General features: G+C 33.0%; 1 protein-coding gene across 1 annotated transcript; it reads left to right on the top strand.

The window, feature by feature from the left end:
* Nucleotides 1–633: 633 nt before the first annotated feature.
* On the top strand, nucleotides 634–16,405 carry LRFN5 (leucine rich repeat and fibronectin type III domain containing 5). The gene is made up of 4 exons (XM_068532057.1): nucleotides 634–2,018; nucleotides 4,696–5,408; nucleotides 11,261–11,304; nucleotides 16,333–16,405. Exons 1-4 carry the CDS (start codon nucleotides 634–636, stop codon nucleotides 16,348–16,350), a joined length of 2,160 nt encoding a protein of 719 aa, XP_068388158.1. The 3' UTR covers nucleotides 16,351–16,405.
* Nucleotides 16,406–16,674: the final 269 nt, after the last annotated feature.

Here is a 16,674-nt window from a genome sequence, read left to right as displayed (position 1 = left end):
CTTTTTTATATTTGAGAACAAGATCCTGTATTTGCAGCTAGGATGTGGAGGTTGTACTATTTTCAAGATAGTTTGTAAAGATGAATAAAATTTAATTAACAATTAATTACTTTCAAGTATCTTGCCACAAGGCTAACAAATACAAATATTGTCTCTTTCTGTTTCTGCTCAGACTAATAAATTGAAATACTTGCAAATCTCTAAATATGTCTAAGCTTTTGAATTTACAAGATGTCTTTTGGGGGTTTAATAGAAGTTTTCCTGAGCTCCCACCCTCCAGTCTGGGCTGAATGTCTCTTTTTTATGAACCCAGGGAGTGCCCTGGGCATATTTCAAAAATAGCACTTAATTGACAGAATTATAATAATCTGTTGATTTCTTGGTTTTCACCAGTTGATTTTAAATCTCATGAGGTCATGAATGGTATATTTTTTTTTATCCTAGGCTCTACTACACAGACAATACAGAGTTATTATTTTATATTTGGTTAAATAAGCAAGTGAATAAATTGTTTCTGTATTCTAATTTGCATAAAAAAGATTATTTTAGTAGGAATATGAACTTTACTCAAATGATTGGGTGCTAACACTATATTTTGTGCCTTCTCTTACAGGCTCTTAAAACTGATCTACAATGGAAAAATTTCTTTTTTATCTGTTTTTCATTGGCATAGCAGTGAAAGCTCAGATCTGTCCAAAGCGTTGTGTCTGTCAGATTTTGTCTCCTAATCTTGCAACCCTTTGTGCCAAGAAAGGGCTTTTGTTTGTGCCACCAAACATTGACAGAAGAACTGTGGAACTGCGTTTGGCAGACAATTTTGTTACAAATATTAAAAGGAAAGATTTTGCCAATATGACCAGCTTGGTGGACCTGACTCTATCCAGGAATACAATAAGTTTTATTACACCTCATGCTTTTGCTGACTTACGGAATCTGAGGGCATTGCATTTGAATAGCAACAGATTGACTAAAATTACAAATGATATGTTCAGTGGGCTTTCCAATCTCCATCATTTGATACTGAACAACAATCAGCTGACTTTAATTTCTTCTACAGCATTTGATGATGTCTTTGCCCTCGAGGAGCTGGATCTGTCCTATAATAATTTAGAAACAATACCATGGGATGCCGTTGAGAAGATGGTCAGCTTACACACCCTCAGTTTGGATCACAATATGATTGATAACATTCCTAAGGGGACTTTCTCCCACTTGCACAAGATGACTCGGCTAGATGTAACATCAAATAAATTGCAGAAGCTACCACCTGACCCTCTCTTTCAGCGAGCTCAGGTCCTAGCAACCTCAGGAATCATAAGCCCATCTACTTTTGCATTAAGTTTTGGTGGAAACCCTTTGCATTGCAACTGTGAATTGCTGTGGTTGAGGCGTCTGTCCAGAGAAGATGACCTGGAGACCTGTGCTTCCCCAGCGCTTTTAACTGGCCGCTATTTTTGGTCAATTCCTGAGGAAGAGTTTTTGTGTGAGCCTCCTCTCATTACTCGTCATACACATGAGATGAGAGTCCTGGAGGGTCAGAGGGCAACCCTGAGGTGCAAAGCCCGGGGAGACCCCGAACCTGCAATTCACTGGATTTCTCCAGAAGGGAAGCTTATTTCAAATGCAACAAGATCTCTGGTGTATGATAATGGAACACTTGACATTCTTATAACAACTATTAAGGATACAGGTGCTTTTACCTGCATTGCTTCCAATCCTGCTGGGGAAGCAACACAAATGGTGGATCTTCATATAATTAAGCTCCCTCACTTACTAAACAGTACAAACCACATCCATGAGCCTGATCCTGGTTCTTCAGATATCTCAACTTCTACTAAGTCAGGTTCTAATGCAAGCAGTAGTAATGGTGATACTAAAATCAGTCAAGATAAAATTGTGGTGGCAGAAGCAACATCATCTACGGCACTGCTTAAATTTAATTTTCAAAGAAATATCCCGGGAATACGTATGTTTCAGATCCAGTACAATGGTACTTATGATGACACCCTTGTTTACAGGTAAGACAAATTAAGCAAATTTTTGTACTTGCTGTGCATCTTAGTGTAGGGCTTGATGATCTACTACTGATTTTTTTCAATCAGCAGTGCTACTCTGTGTTGTAATTAAAGTACTCCACTTTTTAAAGTATATAATGTAAGGCTTGTGAAAGGTGAATACATGTGGAGAAATATTTTGAATGCTGTTATTTTCAGAGAGTTCAAATTTATATTTAACATGATGCTTACTTACTTTTTTCCCCTCATCTAAGAGATGTGACTATCAGAGAACAAGATTGATTTATCTTAAAAATTCAAAAACATACCAGAACTTACACATCCACATGAGTGTTCTTTCCTTCAAGGAAGTCACATTGGGAGGCTATACTCTTATCCCAATAATGCTGCCATTGCTCAAAGCATTTTTGGAATTATCTTTAGAACCTTCGTCATACTATTTTGAATATCCTCAGTGGTGGCAAATCTTCGTCTTTTGAGGGTGAATTTGAATTTTGGAAACAAGCAAAAGCCATTTGGAGCCAAGTCTTGTGAATAAGGTGGGTGATCAAGATGGGTATTGCCATTTTTGGTCAAAAATAGGATGTAACTATAAAATAATGAGACTGATTTTTTGAGTGATTGAGTTATGTGTGTGTGTGTTGTCTCATATACACTGGTTCTTAAGACAGTTCCAAAGAGAAAGTTTATAAGTATTTTGAGCAGTGAAAGTATCAGTGGAATTAAATATGTAATCTCTGGGTAAGGATATTGGTGGAGAATTTGCATCTGACTAAAGAATTTCTGGTATGTTTTTCTAAAGTTCAGCCTCATTGATTTATAGTCACATCTTGTCCAATTTTCAGTTGGAAATATACATTTTTACCTCTCCATATAATTTCACTCATGATAGACTATTGTTACTCCTAGGAAATGATGTAAAATCATGGCTTTGAAATATACATATGTATACGTGTGTGTGTGTGTGTGTGTATATATATATATACACACACCCATATATATATATTTTGCCTTTCAGCTTTTCTGAAATAAGACCAAATCAGTTTTTATATACCCAGATGAATTCTTGAAGATAATTTGATTTTTGCTCATGTATGGAAATTAGAGAAAATGTTTTTAAAAATAAGCATGGGCTGGTAGGAAAAAACAAAACTGACCTAGCTAACCATGTGACCAATGCTGGGCAAGGTTCTACTTGGCTGAGTTTTAATTTTCTCATCTTTAAAAGGAAGAGATTAGAGTAAATGGTTTCTAATATCCCTCTCATCACTAAATGTATGGGGATGTAGACCGCTATGCGTGTATATTAGCATATAATAGTTTGCTGTTGTCATACTCAGCTTTTCACTTAGGCTATGGATTATTTAAACCCATTGTCAAAGATGAGCATCCACCCCTACCCCTTACTTTCCTGTAGCTCCTAGACATTCTATATACTTTAAACATTAGCTCTGTGAAATAGGTCGGTTTCTATTTTCCAAATTCCAAGATTTTAATCCTTCCATGACAAGTAAATTCTCTATGACCCTGAGGAAATTGCTTGAATTCCTGACCTTAATGTTTGTCACGTGTAAAATGGTGATAATGCCTACCTCATAAGTCATTGTAAAAATGAAATCATAATGCATATAAGGTGCTTAGTAATGCCTGGCATTTCTTATGCACTCACTAAGTGGTAGTGATCTCAGCCACAATACATACTCTAGCCTAAAAGTTTCTTGGTACATTTAGAACACATTGTTTAGGTTGTATAACAGATTAGCATTGCCAAGTCTTGAAATTTCTAAAACTCTTTCAGAGAAAAAAGAGAGTTTCAAGCCTTTTTTCCAAATTAAATCTTAGTCATATATGGTTGCTACTGAGTAGAAAAAGGTAGTGGAGAATAGGAGCCACAGAAGACTTTAGTGATACAATGGATTCAGGGATGTCTTAAACTCTTATCAAACTTTACAAACTATGTTGTGAAAGTAATTTCCTCAGCCCACAATGGGGAGGTTAAGGGACTTATGCTCTGGTCAACAGCTTTGCCCTGTTCATGATTCTAGGATAATATTACGCATCAACCTCATTTATAGATAAGAACATACTGGGAACCAAGTGTTGAAGACATAAGAGAGGGTTGAGATCTGTAAATAAAGTACTTTAATCTTAGTAATTGTCTTAGTTATTAAAGATAGATTTACTGATTACCATTCCATAGTAGCTTATAACTGATTTGAAAAATAAATACTCTGAATTGCATTTCCATTCTGGTTTCTAATGTGATTGTCAGTGTTTTCCCTTCCTTCAAATTGGCTTTTAGTCACAGAGGTGTTGTAAGTGCTAAATGGATTTGTTTAGTAGTCAGATAATGTCACAGTCACACCTTTCAAAAGTAAGTTGTCATAAATGATTTTTTAGCAGTGGCTTTTATTAGGAATTCTGCTTTGCCAAGCAATGTAATTAGTCAGCTTGTCAAGACATAGTGCAGGCACCGTTAATAGAATGCAGAATCCAACAATGACTTTTAGCCATTTTGACTGGGTAAATATACGATTAGATCATTTTCTCATATTTCATATGTTATAAATGTGCTTATCTTAATGCGTACTGAAATGAAACAGAACTAAAGTCATAATGACTGTGTGTGTATCTGTTTTGTTTTGTTTTTAATATTAACACAAATTCCATTGTCCCTCAGAATGATACCTCCTACGAGCAAAACTTTTCTTGTCAATAACCTGGCTGCTGGAACTATGTATGACTTGTGTGTCTTGGCAATATACGATGATGGCATTACTTCCCTCACTGCCACAAGAGTCGTGGGTTGCATCCAGTTTACTACGGAAGAGGATTATGTGCGGTGCCATTTCATGCAGTCCCAGTTTTTGGGAGGCACCATGATTATCATTATTGGTGGAATCATTGTAGCCTCTGTGCTGGTTTTCATCATCATTCTAATGATCCGGTATAAGGTTTGTAACAATAATGGGCAACACAAGGTCACCAAGGTCAGCAACGTCTGCTCTCAAACTAATGGGGCTCAAATACAAGGCTGCAGTGTGACGCTGTCCCAGTCCATGTCCAAACAAGCTGTGGGACACGAAGAGAATGCCCAGTGTTTTAAAGTTGCCAATGACAATGTGATACAATGTTCAGAAACTTGTTCAAGTCAGGACTCCTCTACCACTACCTCTGCTTTGCCTCCTACCTGGACTTCAAGCACTTCCGTGTCCCAAAAGCAGAACAGAAAGACTGGCACGAAGCCAAGTACCGACCCACAGAGTGAAGCTGTCACAAATGTTGAGTCCCAAAACACTAACAGAAATAACTCAACTGCCTTGCAGTTAGCTAGTCGACCTCCTGATTCTGGCACAGAGGGACCCACATCTAAAAGAGCACATTCAAAGCCAAGTAAGTTTCTCTCTTTGCCTGCTGAGAGATCCAGAGCAAGGCACAGGTACTCCCTGAATGGAGAATTAAAGGAATACTATTATTATATTAACTCACCGAACACATGCGGACTGTTTTCTAAAAGAAGCATGTCTATGAATGCGATGTTAATTCAGTCCAACAGTTCTGATGGGCATAGTGGAAAAGCAACTCTTTCAAATTCTGAGTGGATATTGGAAAGCACTGTGTAGCCTATTATTTCTTTTTAATGAAAAAATTATTTTGAGAACTCACATAGGAAATTGGAATTTGAAATCCCAGTCTTATCTCTCTGATTCATGGCTAACAGAGCCATGGCGTATAAACCCTCTAGGGTATAGTTACTTCATATATACATGGATATATATGAAGTAACTTCATATACATCCATGTATATATGAAGGTCATATATATAAAATTGTTTAGGGAAAAAGCATGACAGAAGTGCCTTCCCCATTCTAGGACCAGCTACAAGGTTCTGCAATAGCAGACCACAAAATGAAAGTTGTCATATGAGAAAAAATGTCTTGCATAAATAATGCTATTTCCTCCAGTCTTACAAAGTACCACCTATGGATGATTGGTATTTTTCAATGAGTAGATTGTATATTTTCTTTCAATGACAGTGGTGTTTGTTTTTAGGCAAATATTTTAGAGAACAGCTCTGTGTTGTCATGTTGTTTAAAATAAAATACTCAAGTATACCCAGACAGTGTTAAAATAAGTACCCTTCTAATCAACATTCTTGGTTCAGGTGCCTTAATGGTTCTAAGATATTTCTCATCTATGACACAGCTTTTTCAGTGGGCAGCAGAAGAAAATGCAATTGATTTTTCATTTGGCAAAAAAAGCCAATTCAGTTTTAAGTCACAGGCCAGTTTTAAGTCATATGCATCTGCCTGGGCATATGAAGGTGTTTTCATTCATTCAGTACACATTTGGTGAATGAATGAGCTTTATATTTTTCTTAATGCAAGTTAAATAGGGAAACAAAAATGCAAAACTGCCTTTATCAAAGGGATATTTATTTTTATCACCAAGTTAAATAAAAATCTTCTAGTAGAGTTCTTATTACATTTATAAGCAATATAAAGTCATTGCTCATTAACCAGATAGTAGTTTCGTTTTTGCCTTCTGCCCTGTAATTCTGAATTTGAATGTTTCTGTCTGAGTAAATGTATTTATTATTTGAACCAAAACTTGCGATGAAATTTAATTAGAAATTATACAGCTTAGTGGGAATATGTCATTTAAAAAAGGCTTTTTAATTTAGTCAGACAGTAATATTGCTCCTTGATAATATGACATTCTTGGACAGTCACTGAAATCAAGGTCTATAGAGAAATGTTCTATCTACTCGCTGAAATTTTTTACAATATTATATGGTAACTTAATGGTGTTTTATTAAGATCAGTAAACAGGACTTTGGGGTTTTTTGGTTATTGTTTTGTTTATTTGGTTTTTTTTTTTTTTTGAGAATAAGGTTCATGTGGGAATGTTGCACAAAAAATTTTAGCCATAATATAATAAGATATGGACTTTATGTAAATTACTCCCTGGGAGTAAGTTAAACACACAGTAAAAGTTTAGTAACTCTTTCAGATTGCTTGAAATACCATTTAAAACACAGGTGAGGAATGTCCGTTGTTGGTTTAATTTCCTCTTGTTGGAAGCATTTATAAAATTTTCAGTTAATTTCAACTTGACCAAGGCACATATTATACATGATTTATCGTGATGACATTCAAAAGTGGATTAGATGAAAGCAGTTAGAGATTACTTTCTGAGCAACTCATGAAAAAATTTGTCTAATGGGCTTTCATTACCTTAGGTGTTTCCTAAATGTCTTCTCTGCCCTGCTTCTTTTTCTGAAGTTTGTCTTTCACATTTCTAAAATATAATCAGCCTTCCTGTGTCAGGTATATAGTTCTTGTGAAGAATAAATGAGATCACATGTGTGGTATTATTTTCTAAAATCAAAGCATTGCTCAAAGTGAAGTGTATTTTCAACACTATTTCTGTAATAATGCTCTAATCCCAACTAAACATTCTTAATTAACACCAGTTACTTAATTCTTCATGAAGTGCTGATTGACAAAAGCGTATTATTTTTCACCTTCCTAGTTTTTACCTGCATAGTATCAAAATATCCTGAATATATAAAAGATTTCAAGACTTAAAGAAATGAATCCCCAAACAAGGAATCTCTGGCACGATGAACATTGTGGTCAAGGGGGCGCTGAAATCACACAGAACAGGCGGCAGCTTAGTGTGTCTACTCGAAGCTACTGATTAACTTATGTTCTATTTTCCAGTTGTCTGGATTTTTTAAAATCAATTTCCTGCTTATGTTTCTAATGAAACTTTAATTAAATATCTTTTATTTCTCATAAACATTTAGAACTCTTATAATATCTAATCATGTGAAATTTTATTCTGTTTGACTAAAGCCATTGAAACCATTTAAATTGTTATTGCTTTCACAAGACTCTTTTTAGGGTGAATTAACCAAATGCTTGAACACTTGTTCTATAGGTGTTAAGGATGCCTGTGTTCCTATCTTTCAAAAAGTTTATATTTGAACAAAATATGTGAACAAAAATTGGCCTATCAAGAGGGTCAGATGTTATGTGGTGTTGTTGATAAGTATATGAAAAATGTTTTGCTCAGGGCAGTTTCAGTGTGAAGTGGCTGAAAGATAAATCTATGGGAAGGTTGGGGGTGATTAAAGGTACCTGGTATAATATCCAAAATGCAGTAGTTACTCAGATGAATGAATGAGCAAATGGATAGATGAATAAATAAGTGAATGGAGCCAAGGAAGAAAGCTCAATATTAAGAATTTTGATTAATTAACACAATGGAGATTTTTGATCCAGATATTATATTACTATAAGCAAGAAATTCTGTCCCTCTTGTTGTTTTTCTTTCTGTCATTTCTTACATTCCTTATTTAACCAACTACATATATGTGATCCAAAGCATATGGTTTTGCTGTTTGTTGTTGCTGACTGTGTGTAGGTTGTATATATTGTTTTTGCTTCCTTTTTCTTAATTATTCTTCTTTAATTTTTAGCCATTTTACACTATGGTTTCAGTTTGTTCACTAACAAACTGACAAATAATATATTTACAGATATTTACTCCAAACTTTTTTAAAAATTATATGTATTTCTGTGTTACTTTTTGTTTTGGATAATTGTCCCCCAATTTGATAATGTCAAACTATTATTGAAGCACGTCTTTTTAAAGAAAAGTATATGTAATAGATAAGTCCCATAAAGGAATAATAAAGCATCCGAAGTAGGCTCAAAATCCTAAGAAGAAACAAAGTTTGGTTTGGTGAATATTATTTATTCTTAGTTTACAAATAGATTAGCACAGAGGTGCATTAAATACAATAATTTAAATTAGATACAATAACACCATTGCTGAGGACAACACATTTTCTACATTTTTTTTTCTAACCATTAAATGTATTAGTTAAGTTGAGGTCACAGTAAGCTTTTTTATGCTTTTAGACAGTTGATTTTAGCTACTTTGCAGATATAGTTCACTAAAAAAGTTTTAGAATGTAAGTTTTTGAGCTATTGTAAGCCACCTATAGACATAACAAATTTACTACCTGAATGATACATACTTTCTCCACAAGAATTTAAAGAATTTTTAAAAATTATATGTCTTCCATTGTCCACAGGAATCTTCTTTTTTTTTATGAAGTATTTTCTGCTTTGCCTTAAAGCACTCAAAAGGTACTTCCAAACTAAATTTTAACTATTTTATTTGCCTGTATTACTGTAAGGAAATTAATATTCATTTATAAAACTAAAAAAATTAATAAAACAATTATCACAAAGTTCACATCAATAGCCTTTTACTTCCTAAATTTTAGTATTTCCCCCTCTGTTTATTCATAATAATAAAGTTAAAAACAATCATTAAAATGCCAGTAGTTTAAAAAATTTCAAAAACATAAAGCATCTTCTTGTACAAGAATTGTGAAGGTAATTGGGGTGTTTCTTCCAAAGAAGACTGCAGATACGAGCCCATTTTCTCAGTGTGGCAGAATTCCAACTACATTTTATAATGATAAGCAAGCAATGTTCATTTATTTTAGACAGAATGAAGACTATGTACCCTCTTCTCCTTGCTCAGCCTTCCCTTGAGTCTCAGGGAGAGTCCAGTCTTTCCACTTCAACAGCGTATGTGGATGCTTCTGTGTGTGTGTGTGTAATGTGTTTTGGGGAAAGGACTTCAGCCCAGTGGTGGATTGGATGGGAAAAGGATTTTTCTTATCTTCCTCCATTGGTAATAAAACACTAATAATAATAATAATGACAATTTACCTTATAATGTTTGTGAGTTCAGTGTTAGTTGAGGTAAATTTATGGATAAAAAATATCTCACTTTTAAAATTTCATAGAGGAAAGAGGAAATAACCAAAATTAATGACTAGAATTTTAAATATAATTGTTTCAGAGCTCTGTCTTTCAGATTATTCAGTCCTTTCTCTCCCATGCTAGATAAATACATGCTGAGATTACAAATACAATTAGTTTTGTCAAGTTTGGGGTGAGTTGTTTGTTCATTTTTTGCAACAGAAACCATCCTTCTTTTAGCAGTACAGAATAAAGAATGGTAAACGTATTACTGGGATCGAGTAATCCTAATCGTGGTGTTATCTGAAGGGGGACATAGAAAGTAACAGTTTGTAACTGGGAGTATATTAAAGTATGAAATTACCTCTTTAAGGTAATATTAATGCATCTGCAATTTCATCAAATACCATAAATACTCAATATAACAATAATCAGTGTACCACTGTCTTCTGATTTTTTCAGCTATTTCAAAGTCAAAATTTAGCATCTAAAGTTACCATCAACGTGAGGGGACTTATAGAATATACTATGTGGGCTCTACCATAATGTAATTTCCTAATTTTTTTTTTTTCTGTATAATGCGAACATGTCTTGTTATTGCTTTCATGTAAAACCTAATCTCCAGAAGTCATTGTAAATTTATATGAATATTTATGCTGGAGGTTTTATCAAAAAAGTATTTTGTACTGTTCTCATCACACTCACCTGTGAACCCTTAGAATGACATTTTCCTGAGACACCTAATTTTTTCTTATAATTGTGTCCCTTCTTAATGACTAGAGTATTTGCTTTAAAATAGGACATTTGGGAGGAAATAGAATGTGTACTGTACAGGGCTATTTAATGATATTAAACATTTATAGCCAATTGGAATATACATATGAACATTTGAAGGCAGAATGTTTGCATTTAGAACATTACTGTTTTATATAAGGATAAACTGGTATTCAGCAAAATATGCTATTATTATCTTGGGGGTTATTGAATAATGGTTTATATTGTAAATTAGTATTTTGTACTTTGTGTGGTAAATATGGTAAAACTACATTTCCTGCTTTGGATTGTTTTTCCTTGATGTATCTTTCCATATTAATCATATGCAACTCTGGTCGAAATGTTAACTTTGAGTAAGGAAAATGAATAGAAGCCTGATTCTCTTATTGAACTCTTGCTGTAAAAGTGCATTCCATATTGATAATTACTCATTTTAGTAACTAGAACAATATTTTTAAAAATTCTGCATTTAGAGTATTATGTATCAGGAAATAGCCGTAGAGAACTATGAAGTATTATAAAGTCAATTGCAATTAACCCAAGAACTGGTAAGTTATTATCAAAAAAATGTGTAGATAACTCTTTGTTAAGATGAATCTTATCAAGGTTTCAGTGTGAAGTATTTTAAGGTCTGTTTCATAAAAAATGAATTGTTCATGACACTGAAAATTTTATTCCCAGATGCTTTGCCGACTAATGTTGACCAGACTGTCCAGGAAACACAGGTGAGATTCTTGTTACCTGTCACATGCTTCGGCACTTAAGTGGGTATATTCTTTTATAAATGAATTTTTAATTTTTGTTTTGCTAGTTTATGTAACTTGTTGAAATTTTCCATTAAAACTTACTCAATGCTCAGTGGTGAAGTTCAGTTTGGTTAAGTGAATTTCCAGTTCCTAAATTTAGACATACTTCTGGTTAACCAAATATTTCTGATTCACATTGTAAGAATAAAGGGAATACTAGTGTGACTTTGGAGTCACATTTGTAGTCACACATGATATCATGTGTATTTTTACAAATATTTCCCAACGTGAAGACAGTAGCTTGATAAGAATATATTCACTCCTATCCTTGAGCTCCACATCCTAATAGAAGCTGAGATAATATATTAGGCCTCACCGAAAGTGGATGAACAGAAGTGTTTCATGTATATGAAATGAATGAAGCCGCTATAAAATGGAGCAAAAGACTACACATGAAATATTCATGGTATTCCTTTTGTCAGCAACCAATTACTCTTCTTGGTTTTCTTTTCTTTCTTTTTTTTTTTTTTAAGTTTCAAATGAGTATTTGATTCCTGCATTTTAATTGGATCAGAAAGTGTGTTTCCAGAGCAGAATGACACTTTAACAATCTGTTCAAACAGCTGGATGCATCAGCCATTTGCTTAAGATTTGGCACAGAAAAAATATTCTGCTTTTAAAAGTTCTTAGAAAAAGACATTGATTTATTTGTTGATAGTAAAAGTAAGGGTCTTTTTTTTTTTTTTTAACATTTCTTATTTAAAAGATAACAATAACTTGGACCATTGTTCTGGGTTTCCCCTAAAGAATTCCATTCCCAAATCAAACAAAATGTTTTTCATCATTTCTTTACTGAATTTAGGGTCCCGTTTCTATGCTGCAAAAAAACAAACAGATGGCTCACTGGAAACAATAGCACAGGGTCGGGCACATACTTGGTGTTAATAGAATTGAACTGACCTTCATGAAGGTGCCTTTGTTCTCTACCACCTTCCCTTTCTTTCTCTCCCTCTCTCCCTTTCTTTCTTCTTCCTTTCTTCCCTCCCTCTCTCCCTCTGTCTTTGATTTGAAAACATTAATTTATCATGTAACTTTGGACACCTGGCTGTTCTGAAAGAGAATATCCTTAGAAAGGAATTAAAAAGTCAAGCTTCCCCTATCAGAAGCATGATCCAGAATGGTTCTAAATGTTCTATCAAGATTTGGAAGCAGGAGAATCAATCCGACCATCTTTCAATTACCAATTAAAGCAATTCTCCAAGTATTCATATTTTGTAGGGCATGTTACATATTATTGTGTTTATTTCCTTATTTTACCACAGTGTTAGAAGTCAAATTTAGAGAAAAGTAATCTCCTTGGGAGTTTGTGTGCTACTTGAGGTAGCAAAAGGTTTGCCAATGTGATAACTACATAAGATTTCTAATAACGATTTTCTTTGTCCCAAAGTAATTAGTATTAGAGAACTTTGGAAAACATAGCTTAAAATAAAAAAATAAATGTAAATCTGTCATAACCCACCACCCAGATACGAATACTAATAATTTGGTGCATGATCTTTCAGTGATTTGTCGTTTCTGTATGTAGTAAATTCATGTGTACATATGTGTGTTTGTATTAGATTTCATAGTGAATGTGCATATGTAGAATATGTCACCTATTTTTAAAATTGTATGCTCTTTATTGAGTTCCTTTTTTGAAACATTATGTCATAATGTCATAGCAACTTTCCCTCCATGCTTTGGCTATTTTGTTTTCTTTCTACGAGCATTAGCTAGAAAAATAAATCCACAGGCAAAGAAGAATGTTAACACAATTTAGTGGTAATACATCATTTACTCATTAGCCAATTTCTTGCTACATTTCTGTTATCAGCTGTAAGTCACCATATGACTTCAGTGCAACTCTTCTTGTTATTTGATAAATGATTTCTGCAATAGCAGGCTTATCATTTCTACAACTGTCAGCACAACCAAACAGTAATGTCCCTTTGAAGAGACTGTGACCTGTGTGCTAGTCTTCTCATGGCTTTTCACACTGTCAGCAGTACTTTACCTTATGAATGAAGTGAGATAGAGAGCTGGCAGAGGTTCCTTGTGCCCACAGCTTCTTATTTTTTTGGTGGGGAGATGGTAGTGGGATAAGGAGGATTATACAACTTTAGTTTAAGTTTATATTCCCTGTAGGATGGTAACATACATGTCTTTTTCCACCCAGTGGCAAAATATATTTTCCAAACATTTGGACACTGCCCATTGCCTTAAATGGAGATCAAAATGTTCCTTATGTATATAGACAATAAAATAAGCAAATAAACTTAAAACACATTTTTTAATATATTAAAAAAAATGTTTCCTAGGTGACAGTAGTAGTTCTTTTAGACGAACTATTAACATATAAGTGAATAAAAAGTTAGTGTGGATTAGAAATAAACAGCAATATTAAAACAACTATGGGAAAACACAGTTTGGAAATCGTATGAACTAAGAGCTGAGCAGCAAAACAAATGTGTGTATATGATTCATATATCTTTCCAATGTTTTTTGTACAAACAAGAATGACCAATATAAAATATTTGGTTCTGTAGGGTTTCTTCCACCTATGATATTACCTTCAAGTAAATTAAAAAAAAAAAAAAAAATAAGAGTAATAGAATAGACATTGCAAATAAAAAAAATAATAAGAGTAATAGAATAGATATTGTAGAAAACATTTAACTATTTTTATAATAAAGCATACTTTTTGACATATTTATTTGAACATTACAGAAAATCAGAAAAAAATATATAGAACCCTAGTGTCAGCAATGACCTTTAGAAATCATTTCCTTCTTTTTAGATATCCTAATTATATAAGATAAAAAATCTCTCATAGGTCTTAATTACATTCGGAGTAAGAGCAATAACAGTTTCCCAAATCCATTCAATGTCGAGGTATTTTTTTCTTCTTCTAATGTTGAGGTAGCTTTAATTTCTCCTTTTATTTGTAGTACTGTTGATAAGATTGTGCAGTGTTTTGCACGATGCCCTTTCACTGTCAAATGAGGACCATTGACAAAACATCCTGAACCTACCCCAAATTCATTATTTTTAGTTCTTATAACGTTTTAGCATAGTTATTATAGTCTATCTTGTTTTTTCTTTGTGATGCTCTTGTAATTTTGTGTTCCATGTTTGGATCTTTATGGAATCATTATGCTTGTTTATTGATAAGTAAAAAGTGTTACTTTGAATCTTACATATAAAATTTTTATTCAACTTCATATTATGTCATCGTTTCAATAATGGCAGATTCAGGGCAGACAAATTCACACCATTGTTCCCAAAACCGATTGCTATTTCCTAATCTTCAGAATAACAACTTTTTTATAAACCATAGTCCTACAGTTTGTTAATGTTATTATGTAATGTGAAATTGAACCAAAAACTCTTTAAACTATGTCAGCTTATAGAATCATTAACTTGATATTAAAAGAAAGTTTGTTATTCTGGAAGGATTTATTATTTCCAAAGTCAGACTAATTATACTGTCCACTATATTTTTCTTCTAGGTATATTTAGTCTTTTCTATATTACTACTTCCTGAAATGAAATTTGGTGTAGTACAATCACTTTTTTTTATCAAAGGGAACATATTACTGGATATACAAAAATAAATAAAGATCTTGTTGATAACCAATTTCACCAAAATAAGCTGTGCTGTGAATCCAATAGCGAGGAATTTAGCTATTTCCCATCGTAGTTTAAAGTGATTTTTGTAGTGTTTTCCTTAGAATGAATATTCCAGGCAAAGTATGCTAGTGGTGTCTATATTTTAGTAGTTTCCAAGTAATTATTTTTTAAAAATCGGATACACATCTATTATCTATTAACAATCTTCAAACATCCAGTAATTCTTTGTTCAATAATTCTCAAAAATTATCGTTTATCTCAAAAATAACTTCACTTATTCCAATTAACTATTTTGAAATATTTTCTTAAGTAAAATATCTCTATAGTATTTTGCCTACCTTTACCACACAAAGTTATCCAAATATGTTCTATATCAACACTTTGATACAGAATATTTGAAGTTAAGAAGCTATTTTTCATCATTCATTTGTTCCATGCATTTTATAACCCTCAACTTGTAAACATGTAGTTGTTCTTGAATGGAAAGGAGAAAAATTACTTCTATTTCATATTATGAAATTGTATATTTCTCAAAAATTATTTTCCATCTTATCGAAGTATAGAATTTATACACATATTTGAAAGCCATGAGTACTGAGGACCCATGTTAGAGAAAAAACATTTTCACAGTTTGTTATTTAAATATTTTAAAATTGTTTTTTATATGATTTTCTTTCAAAATCATGTTAACTATGAAATGCCTTTGCTTGTGAGTTATTGTCAGTTTTCACATTTATTTTATTCTGTGGGTGAAGAACTAATTAATGTAGATGAATTTATTGTCTTCACTATCAGTAAATGCATAATTAAATTTTATAAAACCTTAATATGATACAAAGCTTCCAAAAGAATATATTAAAAAAGTAGAGATCACGTAGGTTTTAGATATGATGAGCAAATTTGATCTAAAATGTTCATATTTAAAAAGCCAATGTGAATATTTGTTAAAGCCTGAATAGCATGCATTAATGAATAAAGTAACTTTTTTTCTCTTAATTTGAGAATATAAATGTGAAAAATCAAAGCAAGGAAAAATGCCATTCCTCAATTTGGCTCTGACTTGCATAACTATTTAGTCTTAAAACATTTAGATTCCTTTCTAAAACGAGATTTTTTTAATATATTCAATAATTTGAAATTACCAGGGAACATTTTAAGTGCTGATGTGCATGTCTAAATAGTATCCAGAAATATATCTAGTATTTTGTAGCAATAAGCTCCTGCCTGGGTGCTTACAGTTCAGTACCTTCTAGATTGCTAGCCCAGTGATCTTATTAGCTGTGTGTTTTCTTTCTTCTTTTTTTTTTCTTTTTTCTTTTTCTTTTTCTTTCATTTCAGAGGCCGGAGTTAATCTGAAGAGCACCACTTCTCTCTCTCCTGAAAAAACTTGCCACTGATATTTTTACCAGACAAAATTTAAAAATGTTTCAATTCACAAAGGCTAATTGTTGAACTGGTGTCCTAGAAGAAATTGTCCACAGGAGCTGAAGCAGAAATCTCTGATGCCGCACAACTGGCTCTATCAGACCATGGTTCACCCCTTTTAAAACCAAATTTTTTTTTCTTCTGACCTGCAAGTATTTTTTTTTTTAAAGAAGGAAAGAAAAAAACCTACATTGGCATCGAGTTCTGTATCAATCCATGTTACATTGCCATCCATGATTTAAGACTGTAGAATCT

The sequence above is a fragment of the Eschrichtius robustus genome, chromosome 1 (assembly GCF_028021215.1).
Source record: "Eschrichtius robustus isolate mEscRob2 chromosome 1, mEscRob2.pri, whole genome shotgun sequence".
NCBI classification, from domain to species: domain Eukaryota; kingdom Metazoa; phylum Chordata; class Mammalia; order Artiodactyla; family Eschrichtiidae; genus Eschrichtius; species Eschrichtius robustus.
Note: the sequence above shows the minus strand (reverse complement) of the source record. Positions and strands in the feature narration are given on the sequence as shown.